We start from the raw sequence: 20,644 nt of genomic DNA, 5'->3' as shown, positions 1-20,644 counted from the left end.
AAACAATATGTGTACTACTGTTTCACGCGAAACTATTTGTTCTGTAAGCCTTCACCTGAAGTACAATAAAAAAAAAAAAAGACCAGACTTACTGGTCTGACGGAGACTGGAGAAACCCTGAGAGTATGGCCCCTGGACACCCTTTTAGCTCAGTAATGAAGTCACTCCTGAGGTTCACCCTTCAGCCAAAGATTAGACAGGTCCATAAAACAAAACGAGGATAATGGGGCACAACAGCCCAATGACAAGGACTAGAAGGCAGGAGGGGACAGGAAAGCTGGTAATAGGGAACCCAAAGTCGAAAAGGGAGAGTGCTGACATGTCGTGGAGTTGGTAACCAATGTCATAAAACAATATGTGTACTGTTTAAAGAGAAACAATTTGTTTTGTAAACCTTCATCTAAAGTACAATAAAAAAATAAAACAAAATATTCATCAACTGATTAGTGCTTAAATAAAATGTGGTATATCAAAACGTTATGAAATGTGAAAAAAGCCAGACACAGAAGGCCACATATTTATAGGAAATGACCACATAGGCAAATATGCAGAGACAGAAAGTAGATTCAGGTTTCCAGGGACTAGGGGCTTTGGAGGTGGGGGAAGGGAGGGGAAAAATGATGAAATGGCAGGACATCATTGCCTAGTTTGTTATTTCTCAAAAGTCAAAGTGGACGAAGAGCTCCAGACCGTATCGTGGGTCCAGGATTGGCTTGAAACAGGCACTTCTGAAGTTGTGACACTGGACATTGTAAATGCAAAAAGAGGCCAGTACTTGGTTAGTTCTGGATATAAGTTCTCATTCTTCCAGACACTTTCTTGTGCCTTCTAAATTGTACTCAGTGACTCAGTGTCTCATCCTCGGATCCTCATATCACAACCACTGTCATCATCATTCCCTTATTACAACCATTTTAAAGATGAAGAAACAGAGTCTCAGAGAAGTCACAGAGTCACAGGGAGGTAAGTAACAGAGCTGGGATTCAAACCCATGTTTGTCTGATTCTAGAGTGCATGGTATACCCCTCACATATCAAGCTCACCAACCCTCTTCTGGTGTCTCCCTGTGTCTGTCCTCCTAGTTCGAATGGAGATGGCAAGTTCCTCTGGCTCCTGGCTCTCTAGCTGCCTCATCACACTCATCTTCCTTCAGCTGCCGGCTCAAGGGTCAGGTAGGAGTTTCTGAAACTCTTTCCCTGTCTGAGACACCTGATGATGGGATCACAAGAATTTAGGAGATCTGGCCTGAGGCCTTATTTCTTCTTGGGTTCTGTTCTTTCTCCAGTCCTTTCCAATGCCGTTCCTGAACTCTGTCCTTCTCCCAAGGTGTCTTAGTCATCTAGTGCTGCTCTAACAGAAGTACCCCAAGTGGATGGCTTTACAAAGAGAAATTTATTCTCCACAGTCCAGTAGGCTACAAGTCCAAATTCAGGGCATCAGCTCCAGGGGAACACTTTCTCTATCGGCTCTGGAGGAAAGTCCATGTCATCAGTCTTCCTTTGGTCTGGGAGCTTCTCTGCGCAGGAACCTCAGGTCCAAAGGATGCGCTCTGCTCCCAGCACTGCTTTCTTGATGGTATGAGGTTCCCATGTATCTCTGTTCGCTTCTCTCTTTTATATCTCAAAAGAGATTGCATTAAGACACTAATCTTGTCAACCTCATCAGTATAAACTCATCACAGTGATAGAATTTACAACACATGAGATCACATATAATCTCATCATAGTGGTAGAGTTTGCAACACATAAGGAAATCACATCAGATAACACAATCATACAATACTGGGAATCATGACCTAGCCAAGTTGCTACCCACATTTTTTGGGGGACACAATTCAATCCATGACACAAGCCATCCCCTTCCTCATCCCCTTCCTCACCCCTTCCCAAGCTGGGTTTTTCTCATCCCTCCCAAATGGTCTTATTTCTTTTTTGTCCACTCTGCACAGGGGACGCCAGCAAGTTCCAACTGGTCTGGCTAGGGGGCACAGCTGAGCTGCTCTGCCCTCTCGACCTCTGGCCAAGCTTGGAGCTCACTGAGGTGAGGTGGCTGCGGTCCCCACACTCCCAGCTCTCCCAGGCTATTCACGTGTTCCGGAATGGGAAAGACTGGGATGAAGATCAGATGCCGGAATATAAGGGGAGGACAGAGCTGGTGAGAGACACCCAACAGGGAAATGTCACTCTGAAGATCCGGGATGTCCAGCCTGATGACCAAGGGCAGTACCGCTGTCAGATCCAGATCGGCAACCTGACTAAAGAGGGCAGCGTGACTCTGCAAGTTGCAGGTTAGGATGGGTTTGAGGTGCCTGAGGTCTTTTGTGGCAATTGGATGAAGTTAGAACGTACTTTGTCCTTCCATATCTAGAATTTTCTTTCATCTGCAATGCACAGTTTTCAACTTGCCCTGTTGGCTCAGCTGTGACCCTTGTCCAGGTGTTTCTGATAAGAAATGAACCTGGACTATGGAACACACTGCTGGTTAAATACAATTAGTGGCCTTTCCAGCTTGGTGGCCCAACCAATAGCTCTTCCATCTCTGGTTCATCTTTCTTTGCTCCATTATCTGGAAATTCATAACCATGGCTGTAAGGAAATGACCTCAAGGGCCAGAATCCCGAGCTGTAACAAAGATTTACTTATAATGGGTCCTGTGCTGGGGTTCCTGAGCACTTAAACGTACAAGAAGTTAGAGATAGAGTTTCTCAAACTACCTTCAATATTTTTTTTAAGCTTCAGGCACCCCAAAATACCCATGCCTTTGTATTTTCCCAGAATGCTACCAACTCCACATGGACACGTGCTGACTCTTTTTGGTCATAATTTATAATCACACCCCAAAAAGAGTGGGTGAATCAATTACTTTAAAATACACACTGGTTGGTAAACAACTCTTTCCAAATGTGGAGTCCTTTGTGGGGGGGGGGGAAGAATTTTTAAAAGGGGACCGAGGTGCCCAAAGGAATCTGAATCATGTGATGCAGTAACTATTATGGGTGGATTTTGAAAGGTATTAAGATGAAGTTAGAGACTGTCTTATCCTAATGGCGGGACATGTTAAAGTTACATTAACAGTTTTTCCTGTTCACCAGAGGAAGCTGTAGGAGGAAGAAGAGGGCTCTGGCTGGGACTATGCCCCTTGACAAGGCCCTGTCAGTCCATTTCTGGGCTGGTTCACTCAGGCAGTCTCTCCTCTTCAGTTCTAGGTTCCGATCCTTACATCCACGTGGAGAGCTATAACGCTGGATGGATCCACCTGGTGTGCAGGTCTGTGGGATGGTTCCCAAAGCCCTCAGCTGAGTGGAGAGACCCTCAAGGCACAGAGCTTCCACCCCTATCGCAGGCCCACGTCCTGGAAGAAGCTAAACTCTTCCGAATAACGGTGTTTACCAGAGTGAGGGACAGCACTCTGGGGAATGTGACCTGCATCATCCACAACTCGATCCTTGGTCAAGAGAAGACTGCAGCCATGGTCATTGCAGGTAAAAGCTAGGACAGAAATCAGGTCTGAAGCAGCTGGTAGTTACAGAGAAAACTCCTACCCTAGTAGAAACTTTATAAAATAAATAACTTTTAGGATTTTTTAAATTCTAAAACTAACCGGTTTATTGTAGAAAACCTGAAAAAATACAGAAAATTTTAAAGAAAACAAAAAATGGCCTATAATCTCATAAATGCGAGAGAACTACTATTCACATTTTGGTGCATTCCCTTCAAGACCTTCTTCTATGCATTTCTGAATGTGTATATGTTTACACATATGTATTCTTCTGTTTTTTTCTCCACTAACGATGTCATGAACATTTTTTGCCATTGTCCTTAAGTCATTCTCTGCAACATGATTTTTAAGAGCTGCATAGTATTTCACTGTGTGGCTATAGCATAAAAAATTATTTCTGGACATCTGGATAGTTTCCAGTTTTTCTTCACATTATAACTAATGGTGCAATGAACATCTTTGCACGTATTCTGGGAAATGATTCTGATTATTTTCTTAGAATTTCTTGGAATGAATGGGCAAATAGTATGAATTTTTAGAGCCCCTTGAAATATGGAGTCATATGTCAGAGAAGGGTGGTTTTAGAGCCAAGAAAGATAGACTGGCCCAGGGGCCAGAGGGAAGGGGTCATGGGCCTCTACTAATCCTGTCTTTCTATCTCTCTGCCTCTTTCCCTCTTCTCTTAAAGTACCACTGCCTTTCACTAAGTACTAAGTGCTTTACATGCCTGATTTCTTTAAATCTCCCAACAACCCAATGGGAGAGGTACGATCATCATCCTGGGTTTTCAGATGAGGCAAACCAGGCTCACAGAGGCTTGGTCTCTCGCCCAGGGTCACACAGTGTTTTAGCTGGGACTAACACCTAGCTTATGCTCTTAACCACTTGTTACAGTCCATCTTCTGTTCTCCCCCCGTCCCCCATCTATTGCTTCCTTCCTTTCTCTTTTCCCTCCTGCCTAGGCCTTAGCCCTGCTGCTGTAACACCATAGAAATTATTTTGCCCATGTTGATAGTGCTGAAGGCAAAGAGGTTGCTGACTGCTACTCTAGGGCAAAGACGAAGGCAGGGGTCTCATGAGAGGGCGCTAGGTGATTTCTAAGGAGAGCACTTTCAGTTCTTGGAAGTCTCTGGATTATTTTTCCACTGAATTATAGGGCAGGACAAGGTTGTGGTTGAGAAGCTGAGTTTAACTCAATGTCTTCAGGCAAGACTATCTAAACCATTCCTGAGAGATGACCATCTCACTTATTTTTAGTCATCCCTGGTCATCCAGGGTTTGAGTTACTGAGAGAAGGGAAGGCTGTCACCAATCTTGGCCGGAGGTCTCTCCCTAGAGGCGATGAAGATAGTTGGGACATGCCTGAGCCATCTGCCATTTGAGGTGGGGCCCTGGATATGAGAGAAAACTCTCAGACATCTCCCTATGGGTGGTCATTGATGGTTTCTGTTTCAGCCCCATCTCCAGCGAGCGTGTCCTTCTCCACAGTGGCTCTTGCTGTGATCCTGCCTGTCCTGGGGCTTCTCATCATAGGAGGCATTTACCTAATCTGGAAGCAAAGAAGATCAAAAGGTAACAAAGTGGTGAGGGAGCCCAGGCTGGCTGATGGTCAGACTGTGGCTTCTCTGGGAAAAGCCAAGAAGGAAGTAGGGGTGGACATGATACTTATCCATAGGACGGGGACTCTATAAGTTGGCTGGGAGAAAACTGGCAGAGCCATGTACGGGTCACTCACATTGAAGAGGGAATTAAAGAAACTGAGCAGAGCACTGAATCCTCATCCTTTGAGAAATGAGAAAATAATACTTCCTATCATGCCCGCCATCTAACTGATTAAGAAATCCAATTACATCAATTGGATAAAACTCTCATAAAGGTATTTGAATTTCACAGGATCTCAGGATTGAAAAGGACCTTGAAAGTCACATAGTCCAACATTCCTCCCCCCATCTGACAGTTTGAAGACCCTCTAATCCTTTCAAAGGTGTCCCTGGGTGGCACAAATGGTTAAGCACTTGACTATTTACTGAAAGATAGGTGGTCTGAATCCACCCAGAGGCACCTTGGAAGAAAGGCCTGGCAATCTGCTCCCAAAAGGCCACAACCATGAAAACCCTATGGAGCACAGTTCTACACTGAAACCCATGGGGTTGCCATGAATCAGAATCGACTCTATAGCAACTGGTAACTGGTAATCCTTCCAAATGGTCACATACCCACAGTGACAAGGAGCAAAGTCCTACTCATGAAACTTGAGGCATCTCTGGACAACTTTGTCTATTAGAAAAAAATCCTTTCTTAAGCTGAGCTGACATCTATCGCTCTCTCTCCCTTCTAGAGAAGCTTCTTTATGAACAGGTGATGGAGGTAGGTAAGTGTCCTCAGCTGGGTGGGAATGTTTCTCTGTTTTGTTCATTTCTGTACCGCCAGCACCCACTAATTTAAATTCTGAACCTGAAAATTCTAACCTCTGTTGTCTTTGACGGTGGAGATGGGGGTTTAAATCTGTTGTTTTCAGTTTCACTGACTCTCACTTGTAATAGCTTGCCTTCCAGTATGCTTAGTGATTTTTTTGTCTGTGAGCTCATTGCTTGGCCTTATTCTGTGGGAGTTGTGTAGGTCTAATGTGAGGGAAGCTTTTATTCATTCAACAAATAATTGAAAATTGTCTACTGATTGCCTGGGATCACATGAGGTGCTGAGGAGACAATGGTGAGTCAGAATGGATAATCTTTGCCCACCCGGAGCTTTCAGTCTAGTCAGGGAAGGTATTCAAAAACTAAATAACTACACACACAATGGAGTACTACGCAACAATAAAGAACAGTGATGAATCTGTGAAGCATCTCACAACATGGATGAATCTGGAGGGCATTATGCTGAGTGAAGTCAATTACAAAAGGACAAACATTGTATAAGACCACTACTATAAAAACTCATGAAAAGATTTACACACAAAAAGAAACAATCTTTGATGGCTATGAAGGAGGGGCGGATGGGGAAGGAAAAACACTAAATAGACAATAGATAAGTGGTAACTTTGGTGAAGGGTAAGACAGTACACAATACTGAGGAAGTCAGCACAACTTGTACAAGGAAATGTCATGGAAGCTCCATAGACACATCCATACTCCCTGAGGGACCAAATTACTGGGCTGAGGGCTGTGGGGATCATGGTCTCAGGGAACATCTAGCTCAATTGGCATAACATAGTTTATAAAGAAAATGTTCCAAATTCTACTTTGGTGAGTAGCATCTGGGATTTTAAAAGCCTGTGAGCAGCCATCTAAGATACTCTGCTGGTCTCACCCCTTCGGGAGCAAGGGAGAATGAAGGAAACTAAAGACACAAGGGAAAGATTAGTCAGTCCAAAGGACTAATGGACCACAACTACCATGGCCTCCATCAGACTAAGTCCAGTACAACTAGATGGTGGCTGGCTACCACTGCCGACTTCTCTGACAGGGATCACAACAGAGGGTCCCGGACAGAGCGCGAGAAAAATGTAGAACAAAATTCTAACTCACAAAAAGAGATCAGACTTACTGGCCTGACAGAGACTGGAGAAACCCTGAGAGTATGGCCCCTGGACACCCTTTTAGCTCAGTAATCAAGTCACTCCTGAGGTTCACCCTTCAGCCAAAGATTAGACAGGCCCATAAAACAAAACAAGACTAAAGGGGCACACCAGTCCAGGGGCAAGGACTAGAAGGCAGAAGAGGATAAGAAAGCTGGTAATAGGGGACCCAAGGTCAAGAACGTAGAGTGTTGACATGTCGTGGGGTTGGTAACCAATGTCATAAAACAATATGTGTACTAATTGCTTAATAAGAAGCTAGTTTGTTCTGTAAACCTTCATCTAAAGTACAAAAAAAATTAAGTACACAAATAAATGTAAAACTGTAACTGTGATAAATGCCGTAAAAGAAAGTCCACAGTGTTATAAAGACTATGATCAGGAAGAACAAACCAAGTTTGAGGGGCCAAGGGGACTCCCCACAGGAAGTGGGCTTGATCTGAAGAATGGGGAGGCATGGATGATATAAAGAGGGAACAGAAAACATCCACATCAGAAAGGAAAGCTTGAGTAAAACAAATGTAGTTGGGAGAGAGCAGCGCTCATTTGAAAAGCTGAAAAGGGGCAGAAACGAGGGGAAAGGTAAGACTGGGAGTTAGGCAGAGGCTAGACCATGTGAGTCCCTGGGTAGTGCAAAGGGTTAATGCCCTCAGCTGCTAACTGATAGGTTGGAGGTTCAAGTCCACCCAGAGGTACCTTGGAGGAAAGGCCTGGCAATTTACTTCTAAAAAATCAGCCATTGAAAACCCTATGGATCGCAGTTCTACTCTGACATATGTGGGATTGCCATGAGTCGGGATCGATCTGACAGCAACTGGTTTTAGACCACGTGAGGGTTTGCCAATCTTGCTAAGGATTTTAGCCTTCATCCTAAGAGCAGTGGTAAAGCATTGACCAGGGATCTCCTGATCAGAGCTGTGCTCTGAGAAAGTCTCTCTGGCTTCAATGTTGGGAGACCAGAGGGAATGAAAGAGGATGTGGGGGACAGTTCAGGATGGTATTTCCGTCATCCAGATGCAAGATGACAAGAGCCTGGATCGGGGAGGTGGAGGCAGAGATAAACAGAGGTGGACAGGTTCAAGAGCAGGTAGAAACAGTAGGAGTTAGGGACTCTCAAGGTCCTGTCACAGGATCTCATTTTCTTTTCCTTTCCTTCCTCTAGAAAATCTTCTCTCAGATCATGCGGAAGAAAAAGGTAATTATCTGTACAGAGTAAGAGATAGGGAACAAATTCTCCTTCTACATAAATGCTGACAGTCTATTATTAGGCATGTGTGTGTGTGTTTGTATATATATATCCTTTATTAATATTGGTAGTTCCTGGTGGCACAAACGGTTATCACCTGACTACTAGCTGAAAGGTTGGAGGTACGAACACACCCAAAGGTGCCTCAGAAGACAGGCCTGGTGATCTGCTTCTGAAAGGTCACAGCCTTGAAAACCCTATGGAGCAGCTCCACTCTGCACACATAGGGTCGCCGTGAGTCAGAATTGACTCGACAGCAACTAACAACAACAAGCATTAACACAATTTAGTTTCCAGTGTCAAAGGGCTGTGGGATTGGTGGCAGAGGGGTAGGGATGCCCAGGATCAAAATTCATAGCTCTGGATTATCACGTTTCCTTCATCAGCCTTTCCACCAATTATCTAAAAGAAAGGTCCATATACTATTTAAAAATATATTGATATTATGGTATGGGATGCCTGAGAATCTCATGGATCTACATGACCTTTGCATTGCGAGAAGTGGTGTGGTACAGTGGAAGGGGCACAGGCACTGGATTCAGCAACACCTGGCTCAGATCACTGGTTTGCCACTTACTAGCTGGAAGTAAATTGCTTTGTCTCACTGAGCCTCAGTTTCCTTATCTGTAAAATAGGGATAATAAATCCCCTCATGACTGTTTTTGAATATTAAAAGAGAAAACCTTTAAAGAATGCCTATCACAGTGCCTTGTACACAGAGGGCTCCTTTCCCTTATTGGCATTTCATCATCATTAATTAAATTTTATGGTGGGCCACTGGGGGTACGTTAGACACCAAGGGTACAAAGAAGCAGGCAGCGGCTCTGCCCTTTGAAGTCTAGCTGAGAAGACAAGTCATTGGCTTAGAAATGGCTCTGCATGATTTTGGCATCTTCCCTCTTCCTCCGTTACATCTTCTCCAAGCTGGTGAATGTGCACACCCCCGGGACACTATGGCTGTTCTGTCCAAGAGTGGGAGGAAGTAGTGTGGTGAAGTCGCGAGGGCCTATGACTCAGGAGTCAGACAGACTTGAGTTTGAATCCTGCCTCCTTGGCCACTTAGTAGCTGGATGATCTCGGGTAAATTTCCATGCTCCTCTGAGCCTCAGACTCTCCCTCTGTAGATATGAGAGGATTCAGTGCCTAGCTCATTACAAGAATCCAAAACCAAACCAAACCTGTTGCTGTTGAGTCGATTCCAACTCATATCGACCCTATAGGACAGATTAGAACTGCCCTATAGGGTTTCCAAGGAATGGCTGGTGGATTCGAACTGCTGAACTTTTGGTTAGCAGCTGAGTTCTTAACCACTGTGCCACCAGGGCTCCCATTATAAGACCAATACACAATAGGGCTATTAGTCGTGTCAGTGAGGTAAAATATCAGGTTTAAAAAAATCAGATAAAAAGAACCATAAGTCCATTAGGGGCTGTATCATATTTAACTCCATTGCCCCAATGCCTAACACCTAACACAGCCCAGCCATGATAAAGCCTTAGCACAGGGCCTGGAAGTGGAATCAAATGTTTAACTTCAATTCTCTGGCTGAGAAGCCACAGCTACTCTCCTGAAGGATACTCATCCATCCCCAAGTGTTCTGGAATCTCCAAATTGTGAACCTCACCACAGGACTTCACGGGAGTTCATGTAGAGAATAATAAAACCCAGGCCAACAAGTCAGTGCTAGGTCTTTAGCCAGTTTTATACCTCAGATATGAATCCTCCCCTCTCACTCAAGGTTTGAAAGCTTTTATTAAAATGTGTGCTTCTGCCCGGTGTACCAGGATATACACAACAGACACATTTTCTTACAGCAAAGATTTTTACTTAAAAATATTTTGGGAAAAAAGTTGTCATTTAACGTTGTTTTTATATGAAAGCAAACAAGAGTATGTTATGGAGCAGAATTCAAAATCTTCATGACTTTTAAGATAAAAGAAACGTGAAAGGAAGTCTGTGTTTACTCTGGGTGGCAATACTACACCCTCTAGATTCCATCCCCTCCCACCCCCAAAAATGTTCTCTTTCACTGTTAGGGGTTCTTGGGAGAAGAGGTTTGAGAAGCTCAGAATAATATATGCAAATACCTTGCACAGTGCCTGCAGGAGTAGGCACATGGCACATGATACATGGTAACCATTATTATAAGGAGCCCTGTTGGCGCAGTGGTTAAAGTGCTCGGCTGCTAACCAACAGGTTGGCAATTCGAACCCACCAGCCATTCCGAGGGAGAAAGCTGTGGCAGTCAGCTTCCATAAAGATTTACAGCCTTGGAAATGCTATGGGGCAGTGCTACTCTTTCCTATAGGGTCATTTTGATCTGGAATTGACTCGAAGGCAGTGGGTTTGGTTTTAAATATTATTATTAACAACAATAATCATTCTGACTGAGTAACTGTAGGTTATAAACTAACTGTAGGAGCCCTTGTGGCATAGTGGTTAAGTGCTCTGCTGCTAACTGAAAGGTCTGAGGTTCAAAACCACCAGCTTCTCCACTGGAGAAAAGACTTGGGAATCCACTTCCATAAAGACGACAGCCCAGGAAACCCTATGGGGTAGTTCTACCCTGTCATATAGGGTTGCTATGAGTCGGGATCAACTCAACGGCACACAACAACATAAACTATCGATTATAAAAGGGCAGCAAGGCACAGGCTCATGTCCATACAGTGAGAAACATTCAGAAACACCCACACGGAGGACCAGAAATGAAACCAGACCGAAAAAAAAGAACAGAAGAGGAAGGAGGAATCAAAGTCCCGGGCAGCCAGGATCATCAGCAAAGTGTCGCCCAAGATCTGACCTCTGGGAGATGTAACTGGTTAAGGACTGATGGAGTGTCATTATCCTTTCCATGTCTTTCCATCTTGGTGGGATGGAATGATGAGCCTTCCGGGGCCCCAGGGATAAAGAGCAGGATCTCCTTGCTCACACCTCTCTCTGTTTTTTCAGGAAGACTCTACAAAGCCCTCAGTAAGTTCTGCTCCTCATCAATGGCACAGACTTCTTCTGCTGGCATCTTTGCCTCGGGATAAGTGTCTCAGTTTCAATTCCTGGGGCAGAAGTGGGGGGCAAGCGTACTTCAAGCCATGAGAATGGGGATTTCTTGGCTCTTAAAGGCCTCTTATCTCAAGTATCCCCTGCACACCTTTCTTGCACAACTGTTTAGTTCTAAACAGGAAATTTTTATAAAAAGATGTACCTCCCATAGGTGAGGGCATCTGGAAGTCCCTTTTCTCACCCAGTCATGATATTCCCTTAGGTGGGGCCCAAGGTGGATAGATCCTTATCAAACTGAGTATTTGGGGGCAGTGCTTCTCCATTTCATGTATAATATTAGAAGTCCACAGACATGTGACACGCCCATTTTATTTTACACTGAGAAAAAAATACATAACAAAATCTAATAGGATAGTGGTAATGGAGTCCCTGGGTGGTACGAATAGTTAAGCATTCAACTACTAGCTGAAAGGTCGGCAGTTTTAACCCACCCACCCAAAGGGGCCTCAGAAGACAGGCCTGGCAGTCTGCTTCCGAAAGGTCACAACCTATGGAGCAGTTCTACTCTGCACACGAGTTTGCCATGAGTCCGAATCGACTTGACGGCAACCAACAACAACAACATGGATGCACAACACGGTAAATGCAATGAATGTCACTGAATTGTACACTTAAAAATGGTTAAATGGCAGGTTTTGGTATATGTATTTTACCACAAGAAAAAAATTTAATAGGAATTCAGTGACAGCTTCAAATGAACTTATATTTGTCCCCATAACACCTATATACAAGTACATTCATGTGGTCATTACCTATATGTGTGAGCTGTATTATTTATTCAGTCTGCAGTCAAGGTTTGGGTCACAGAAGAATTTGCTGACCCTCTGCAGTATCTGGGGAGCCACAGCCTACTAGATGCATTGCTGTTCTGAACACTGTTATGGGGACGTTGTAGGGCACTGCTAGTGAGGTCTGTGCTGAGAGGGTGGTTGGGATGGGACTGACCTTATGGGAATGTAGAAGCCCACATTCTGATTTGTTAAACTGTTTTTATTCTTTAGAGAAACTCCGGCATGAACTCAGTAAGTTTCCCGTGTTCTTATAACTTGCAAACCAGCTTACCTCCTGTTGACTCTGTATTCCCAGTGATAGCTCATCCCCCTGTTTCTTCTTTTACAGAGTTGAAAAGAGCTGCAGCAAACTCAGGTGAGATGCCTTTTACCACTTGCTTGCCTTCCACCCTCTGGGAGTTTTCCATTTCTCCAGAACTTTAACACATCCTTTTTCTGTCTTTCAGGCTGGAGAAGGGCCCGGCTGCACTTTGGTAAGTTACACGAACAGAATCGATTCATGTTTCAGAGCCCATCCTCCTTAAGGCTCTGTAGCCTTGGTTAGTACAGTGCGCCTTTGGAATGCAGAGTGTGATTTTTTTTTTTTTTTAAATCAGATCTACAGCAATGGGTTTGATTTTGGTTTTTATAGCCATTTCCCTTTGTGATTTTTTTTGGGGGGGTTTCATTTAGATTTAGAGAGGCTCCCCTCTTTTAAAGCACTGATAAATGTTTGCTTTAATTTTCTTATGGTTTTTCTATGATTTGATTTTTGTGATATTTCTTAAGCTCGTTGGTTATTTGCATTTCTTCTTTGTGAATTGTCTGCTGGTGTCCCATTCTGGCTACTTTTTTTTTTAAATTTGTGAAGGCTCTTTCCATATAAAGTATATTAACTCTTTGCCATATTTGTCACAAATAATTTTGCCAGTTTCCCATTTGTATTTTAATTTCCTTATTTTTTTTTTTTTAATGCATGAAATGTTTATGTAGTCAAATTTATTCATCTGTGTGGTCTCTTCCATGCTTTCGTGTTTACGAAAACTTTGTTCTCCCACAACTGGATAAATAGCCACTCTGCTTCTGCCTCTTTTTACACATCTGCCACATTCTTCTTTCTCTACAGACCAGTTTTCTTGAGGTGGGGGGGGTTGGGATTCTCAGAGAAGAAGGGAATGGGTTAGGCAGATGCCCAACAATGTAGACAACATAAAGGTTTTTTGTTTTATTCTGAAAGATTTACACCTCTCTCTTTCAATTTACTCCTAAACAGTTTGTGCTTTTTGCTGCTGTTTGAATGGAATCTGTTATTTTTACTGTTTTGTGGTCCTTATTAATTTTCCAGGCTCCTCATCTCCTTCCTGTTCACACTATCTTCCTGCAGACTGGGTACAAGAGAATTGATTAGTCAGCCATTTGAGAGAACACCAGGTCACCTTGGTTGGCATTCTGTGAACTCACAAACCGTCCTATCTCACATCCACAATCTGGTTTACTCCTACTACCTCCAGCAAATACGGATTTCGCTGGTTTAACTCTCCAAGAAGAGCTGATTTCCCGCATTTGAGGGGAAACCTCACTGTGACCCCCATAATCCACAATTTTCAGGAAGAATCCTTCTGTCTATATTAGCACCTTAAAATTACAATTATAAGCAATAGTTTTAGCTAGTAAAATGAGTATCACATACTCACTGTATGAACCAGGCACTGTCTCTTGCGTTAGTTCATCAAATCCACGTAATAGCTCCACTACATAGGTGCTGTTATTATCCCATTATACAGATGAGGGAACTACAGCTTAAAGAGGCACAACTTGTCCAAGGTCACATAACTTGCAAGTAGCAGAGCTGGGAATCAAACCCAGGTCTAACATCTAAGCCTGTGTTTATTGTCACTATGTCAGGTTCCTTTGGAAAATTGAAGGCAAAGTAGCATTTCCTAAGAATTAAGGCAGCTTCACAGACAAATCAAGAACTTTCCCCCCTTTTCTTTAATACTCTACTAGGAGAACTAAGAGACCGGAAGACAGTATTCTTTGGTTCCAGTATGCCTGTGGGTGAGACTCACGAACTAAAATGGGGTAATGACAGTGGTTACAAACCTAGAGATTATTTCCCCCTCCAAAGCCACCCAGGAGCCCTGGTGGCACACTGGTTAAGAGCTTGGCTGCTAACCAAAAAGTCAGCAGTTCAAATCCACCAGCCACCCCTTGGAAACCTTATGGGGCAGTTCTAGTCTGTCCTATAGGGTCGGAATGAGTCGGAATCGACTTGATGGCAACGGGTTTGGCTTTGTTTTAAGTCACCCAAAAAACCCTTAAGACCTGGCCTTTCCAAACCTCACTCCTCTGTGACTCTCTGCAGTGGCCGTGACCCTGGATCCGGACACAGCGCATCCCAAACTCGTCCTCTCCCGGGACCAAAGATGTGTGAGGCTCGGAGACAGAAAGCAGCCTGTGCCTGACAACCCAGAGAGATTTGATTTTGTCGTCAGCGTCCTCGGCTCCCAGTGCTTCACGGCTGGCTGTCATTACTGGGAGGTGTTCGTGGGAGACAAGACCAAGTGGATCCTCGGGGTGTGCAGTGAATCGGTGAACAGGAAGGGGAAGGTCACCGCCTCGCCGTCCAACGGACACTGGCTTGTGCGGCAGAGTCGTGAGAATCAGTACCAAGCGCTCACGTCCCCGCAGATCTCCTTCCGCCTGAAAGAGCCCCCGCGGTATGTGGGGATTTTCCTGGACTACGAAGCAGGAATTATCTCCTTCTTCAATGTGACTGACAAATCCCACATCTTTACTTTCACGCACAGTTTCTCTGGCCCCCTGCGCCCCTTCTTTGAACCTTGCCTTCATGATGGAGGAAAAAACATGGCACCTCTAGTCATTTGTTCAGAACTCCAGAAATCAGAGTCAACTGTCCCCAAGCCAGAAGGAAAAAGACACGCTAATGGAGACGTGTCCTTGAAGGTGAACCCTTCCTTACTCCCCCCTCAGTCAGCGGAGCTTTTCCCACTCAAGGACATGATGCTGTCCTGGCCCTCTGACTTCAGCCCGGCCCTTCAGGGGCTCCAAGTACCTTTCTTTTAGGGTTGTGCCTCAGTTCCTGCTCTCCTGCCTGCCCAGCTCAACACCCTGGATTGCAATCTCCTGGCCCAACTCATGATTCCAGAAGTCTCATCTCCTTACCCCGAATCCAGACCCTTTATGGTGGTTTCTATTGGCACCACCTTTCTCTCAGGGCTCAGTTCTAAGCCCTGCAAGGAGAATTCCTGAAAACAAAATGTGTATCAGTTTAGGTTTAGGTGGAGATGCTGACTGTGTGTCACCGAGATATAGTGTAGGTTAGGGGAATGGGTGCTCTGCTCAGGGGAATAGTTAGAACTCTCTCTACTTCATCCTGCACTCAGGATTTTGGTCATAAAATTATGGCCCCCAGTCCCAGACTGAATCTCTGCTTCTTACCCCTCCCATTAAGGACTGCTTTTCTCTCTCTCAGTTCAGGCCTTTAGCCCCCAAGTTCAGTTTTTTTAAAAGTAAACATGTTTTGGATCACATACCCTTCCTTCCTTTTTACAGGAATATGGGGAGGGAGAAAGGGTGAAACATGCCATCCTTTTCTATTTTCTTGATGCTGTTGAAAACATAGTTTGGTGACATCCAAAGCTAATGCAAAAAATTAAAAACCGCTGTCAAGTTGATTCTGACTCGTGGCAATCCCATGTGTGTCAAAGTCAAACTGTGCTCCACAGGGTTTTCAGAAGTAAATTCTCGAGGTTCCTCTGGGTGGACTTGAACCACCAACCTTTCAGTCAGCAGCTGAGTGTTACTTGTTTGCACCACCCAAACCTAATATACATGTTTTCAAAAGTTAATTTACCCACCAATGATAATCAGATACAGGGACTTTAAACGTATAGCTGTAATCCTTAAAAGACTCAGGAGCACAATCAGGGAGCTGAGAAGTACAACTTCAAAAAGAGCAACTCACCTATGTGTGGCCTTGAAAAGACACTGGCAGATGAGTCAGCCTGGTGTGCTGGCATTTTCAAACAAAGGCTTCAGGCCTTCTGAGATTCCATGAGGCCCAGCTTGAAAAAGTGACAGATTTAGCTGCCAGTGTAGGAGCTGTTTCCACAAGCTTTCATCTGTGTAGCAAACAGCCTCTTAGGTCAGATAGTATTGATTTCAAATAGGAAGTAGTAGACCAGGTGTAAGGATAAAATAATGAGCCTGATTTTTTGGTGTGCTTTGCAGAAAGAAGCCTAGTTACTTTGAAGTCACACCACATATGTGACCTGGCCTGCTTATAGAGATCTTGGCTATCAGTTTGCAGATGGGAACCCAGTTCTACCCAAGAGAAACTGGATCTTTCTCTCTGTCAGAAGGGCCCTCTGTTAGTGCTTGAGTGGAATTTTTTGTTTGCTTTTCTACATTTCTTAAATAAAAGTTTGGTATTTCATTGTTTGGCATGCTGTTATTTTCATTGTGAATGAGAAATTGTGGGGAAAGACTTTGGGCTACTGAGAGAAAAACACATCTGGAATTGGTTTCCAAATAGTCTTGAGTCCACCCAAGCAAGGTTTAACCACAATTAATAAAACTACAATTTTATTCCTGAGTCTGCCTTCTCAGCATTATATTTATATCAATTTACAAACTAATAACGTACATACCCGTTGCAGTCAAGTTGACCCTGCCTTGAAGTTCTCTGCACTTGTCCCAGGGCTTTGGGAACCATCCCACCGACCTGCACACAAGCTGGTTCCACCCAGCATTGTAGCCCTCCATGTGGATGTAAGGGTCAGAACCTAGAACTGAAGAGGAGAGACTGCCTGACTGAACGAGCCCAGAAATGGACTGACAGGGCCTTGTCAAGGGGCATAGTCCCAGCCAGAGCCCTCTTCTTCCTCCCACAGCTTCCTCTGGTGAATGGAGAAAAGTGTTAATGTAAGTTTAACATGCTCCTCCCAGTAGGAGAAGACAGTCTCTAGCTTCATTCTAATATCTTTCAAAATCCACCCATAACAGTTACATGATTCAGATTCCTTTGGGCACCTCATACCAAAAAAACCTGTTGCCATTGCATCAATTACAAATCATAGCGACCCTGTAGGACAGAGTAGAACTGCCCCATAGGGTTCTGTCATGGATTGAATTATGTCCCCCTCAAATATCTGTCAATTTGACTGGGTCATGATTCCCAGTATTGTATGATTGTGTACCATTTTGTAATCTGATGTGATTTCCTTATGTGTTGTAAACTCTATCACCATGATGTAATAGATGGTTAGGGGCAGTTATACCAATGAGGTATACAAGATTAGATAGTGTCTTAAGCCAATCTCTGTTGAGATATAAAAGAGGGAAGCGAGCAGAGACACATTGGAACCTCATACCACCAAGAAAAAAGTGCTGGGAGCAGAGTGTGTCCTTTGGACCTGAGGTTCCTGCGCAGAGACGCTCCCAGACCAAAGGAAGATTGATGACACGCACTTTCCCCCAAAGCTGATGGAGAAAGCGTTCCCCTGGAGCTGATGCCCTCAATTTGGACTTGTAGCCTACTGGACTGTGAGAGAATAAACTTCTCTTCGTTAAAGCCATCCACTTGTAAATATTTCTGTTAGCGCAGTACTAGGTGACTAAGACAGGTTTCCAAGGAGCAGCTGGTGGATTTGAACTGCTGAACTTACAGTTAACAGCCAAGCTCTTAATCACTGTGCCACCAGGGCTCCACAATGTACATGGGATATTTATATTTTGCTCTTCTATATTCAGTTTCAAATATACTTTCCTGAATATCCCAATCTTAAAACCAATTCATATTGTTCATACTCATCTCACCCAATGAGAGAATTTACCAGCAGAAAAGAGAACTGACATCTGTGGAGGCAGAAGTGTTATGTGTTATCTCATTTAATCCTTACAATTCTACCAGGGATTTTATAGAGAAGGAAAATGGTGCTCCAAATGGCTACATAGTAGAGCTGAGATTATAAACTTGATTTCTTTAGCTCTGAAGGGAATGTTCTTTTCTGTGCACTGAAATACCATGTGGATGTGAGAAGCTTGTAGAATTCTAACGTACATATTCAACTAGTCTTAAAAAAAAAATTAAAACTGGAAAAAATATCCTAATCCTGGACATATTTTAGTGGCCTTATTATGTTTGGATTCCCCACTTGTCTGTCAGTTGGTTGTACTATAGGGGCTTGTGTGTTGCTGTGATGCTGGAAGCTATGCCACTGGTATTCAGATACCAGCAGGGTCACCCATGGAGGACAGGTTTCAGTGGAGCTTCCAGACTAAGACAGACTAGGAAGAAGGCCCCGGCAGTCTACTTTTGAAAAAAAATATCCAGTGAAAACCTTATGAATAGCAGCAGAACATTGTCTGATATAGTGCCTGAAGATGAGTCCCCCAGGTTGGAAGGCACTCAAAAGACTGGGGAAGAGCTGCGTCCTCAAAGTAGAGTCGACATTAATGACTTGGATGGAGTCAAGCTTTCGGGAGCTTCATTTGCTGATGTGGCACAACTCAAAATGAGAAGAAACAGCTGCAAACATCCATTGATAATCAGAACAGGGAATGTACGAATATGAATCTAGGAAAATTGGAAATTGTCAAAATTGAAATGGAACACATAAACATCAATATCCTAGGCATTACTGAGCTGAAATGGACTGGTATTCGCCATTTTGAATTGGACAATCATATGGTCTACTATGCTGGGAATGACAACTTGAAGAGGAATGGCGTTGCATTAATCATCAGAAAGAACATTTCAAGATCTATCTTGAAGTACAATGCTGTCAGTGATAGGATAATGTCCATACCCTACAAGGGAGACCAGTTAATACAACTGTTATTCAAATTTACGCACCAACCAGTCAGGCCAAGGATGAAGAAACTGAAGATTTTTTACCAGTTTCTGCAGTCTGAAATTGATTGAATATGCAGTTAGGATGCATTGATAATTACTGGTAATTGGAATGCAAAAGTTGGAAACAAAGAAGGATCGGTAGTTGGAAAATATGGTCTTGGTGATAGAAATGATGTTGGAGATCACGTGATAGAATGTTGCAAGACCAACAACTTCTTCATTGCAAATACCTTTTTCCAACAACATAAATGGCGACTATACACATGGACCTCGCCAGATGGAATACACAGGAATCAAATCGACTACATCTGTGGAAAGAGACAATGGAAAAGCTAAATATCATCAGTTAGAACAAGGCCAGGAGCTGACTGCGGAACAGACCATCAATTGCTCATATGCAAGTTCAAGCTGAAACTGAAGAAAATTAGAACAAGTCCACGAGAGCCAAAGTACAACCTTGAGTATATCCCACCTGAGTTTAGAGACTGTCTCAAGAATAGAGCTAATGCTTTGAATACTAATGACCGAAGACCAGACGAGTTGTGGAATGACATCAAAGACATCATACATGAAGAAAGCAATAGGTCATTAAAAAGACAGGAAAGAAAGAAAAGACCAAAACGGATGTCAGAAGAGACTCTGAAACTTGCTCTTGAACGTCAAGTAGCTAAAGCAAACGGAAGAAATGATGAAGTAAAAGACCTGAACAGAAGATTTCAAAGGGTGGCTTGAGAAGACAAAGTAAAGTATTATAATGACATGTGCAAAGAGTTGGAGATAGAAAACCAAAAGGGAAGAACACGCTTGGCATTCCTCAAGCTGAAGGAACTGAAGATTCAAGCCTCGAACTGCAATAGTGAAGGATTCTATGGGGGAAAATATTAAACGACGCAGGAAGCATCAAAAGAAGATGGAAGGAATACACAGAGTTATTATACCAAAAAGAATTGGTAGAAGTTCAGCCATTTCAAGGGGTCGCATATGATCAGGAACCAATGGTACTTAAAGAAGCAGACCAAGCTGCAGTTAAGGCATTGGCAAAAAACAAGGCTCCAGGAATTGATGGAATATCAGTTGAGATGTTTCAACAAATGGATGCAGCACTGGAAGTGCTCACTTGTCTATGCCAAGAAATTTGGAAGACAGCTTCCTGGCCAACCAACTGGAAGAGATCCATATTTATGCCTATTCCCAAGAAAGGTGATCCAACTGAATGCGGAAATTATTGAACAATATCATTAATATCACATGCAAGTAAAATTTTGCTGAAGATCATTCAGAAGTGGCTGTAGCAGTATGTCGACAGGGAACTGCCAGAAATTCAGGCCGGATTCAGAAGAGGATGTAGAACCAGGGATACCATTGCTGATGTCAGATAGATCCTGGCTGAAAGCAGAGAATACCAGAAAGATATTTATCTGTGTTTTATTGACTTTGCAAGGTCATTCGACTGTGTGGATAATAAAAAATTGTGGATAACATTGCGAAGAATGAGAATTCCAGAACACTTAATTGTGTTCATGAGGGACCTGTATAGAGATCAAGAGGCAGTTGTTCGGACAGAGCAAGGGGATACTGCGTGGTTTAAAGTCAGGGAAGGTGTGCGTCAGGGT

At 43.5% G+C, this 20,644-nt stretch overlaps 1 protein-coding gene across 2 annotated transcripts; it reads left to right on the top strand.

Annotated features, from left to right (window-relative positions):
• Window positions 1-1,087: 1,087 nt before the first annotated feature.
• On the top strand, window positions 1,088-15,488 carry ERMAP (erythroblast membrane associated protein (Scianna blood group)). Of its 2 annotated transcripts, XM_004372071.2 has the most exons (11): window positions 1,088-1,172; window positions 1,525-1,533; window positions 1,949-2,287; window positions 4,954-5,070; window positions 5,837-5,869; window positions 8,238-8,270; window positions 11,274-11,294; window positions 12,383-12,403; window positions 12,501-12,527; window positions 12,619-12,645; window positions 14,517-15,488. In XM_004372071.2, the coding sequence occupies exons 1-11, from the start codon at window positions 1,088-1,090 to the stop codon at window positions 15,236-15,238; spliced, it is 1,434 nt and encodes a 477-aa protein (XP_004372128.1). In that variant the 3' UTR covers window positions 15,239-15,488. The 2 variants fall into 2 exon arrangements, 1 of the variants encoding a protein (XP_004372128.1); XR_002823234.1 differs by lacking the exons at window positions 1,088-1,172; window positions 1,525-1,533; window positions 1,949-2,287; ... (4 more) ...; window positions 12,619-12,645; window positions 14,517-15,488 and having other exon boundaries at window positions 5,841-6,210.
• The last annotated feature ends 5,156 nt before the right edge of the window (window positions 15,489-20,644 follow it).

The sequence above is a fragment of the Trichechus manatus genome, unplaced genomic scaffold (assembly GCF_000243295.1).
Source record: "Trichechus manatus latirostris isolate Lorelei unplaced genomic scaffold, TriManLat1.0 scaffold00015, whole genome shotgun sequence".
Lineage (NCBI taxonomy): Eukaryota > Metazoa > Chordata > Mammalia > Sirenia > Trichechidae > Trichechus > Trichechus manatus.
This window is presented reverse-complemented; position numbering and strand designations above follow the sequence as displayed.

What these genes read in the sequence shown, in the direction of transcription:
- ERMAP (XM_004372071.2), top strand. Translation starts at nt 1,088, where the DNA reads ATGGAGATGGCAAGTTCCTCTGGCTCCTGGCTCTCTAGCTGCCTCATC. An exon ending in AAGACTCTACAAAGCCCTCA is followed by an intron (nt 11,295 to 12,382) that starts GTAAGTTCTGCT and finishes TTTATTCTTTAG; the next exon opens with AGAAACTCCGGCATGAACTC. An exon ending in GAAACTCCGGCATGAACTCA is followed by an intron (nt 12,404 to 12,500) that starts GTAAGTTTCCCG and finishes CTTCTTTTACAG; the next exon opens with AGTTGAAAAGAGCTGCAGCA.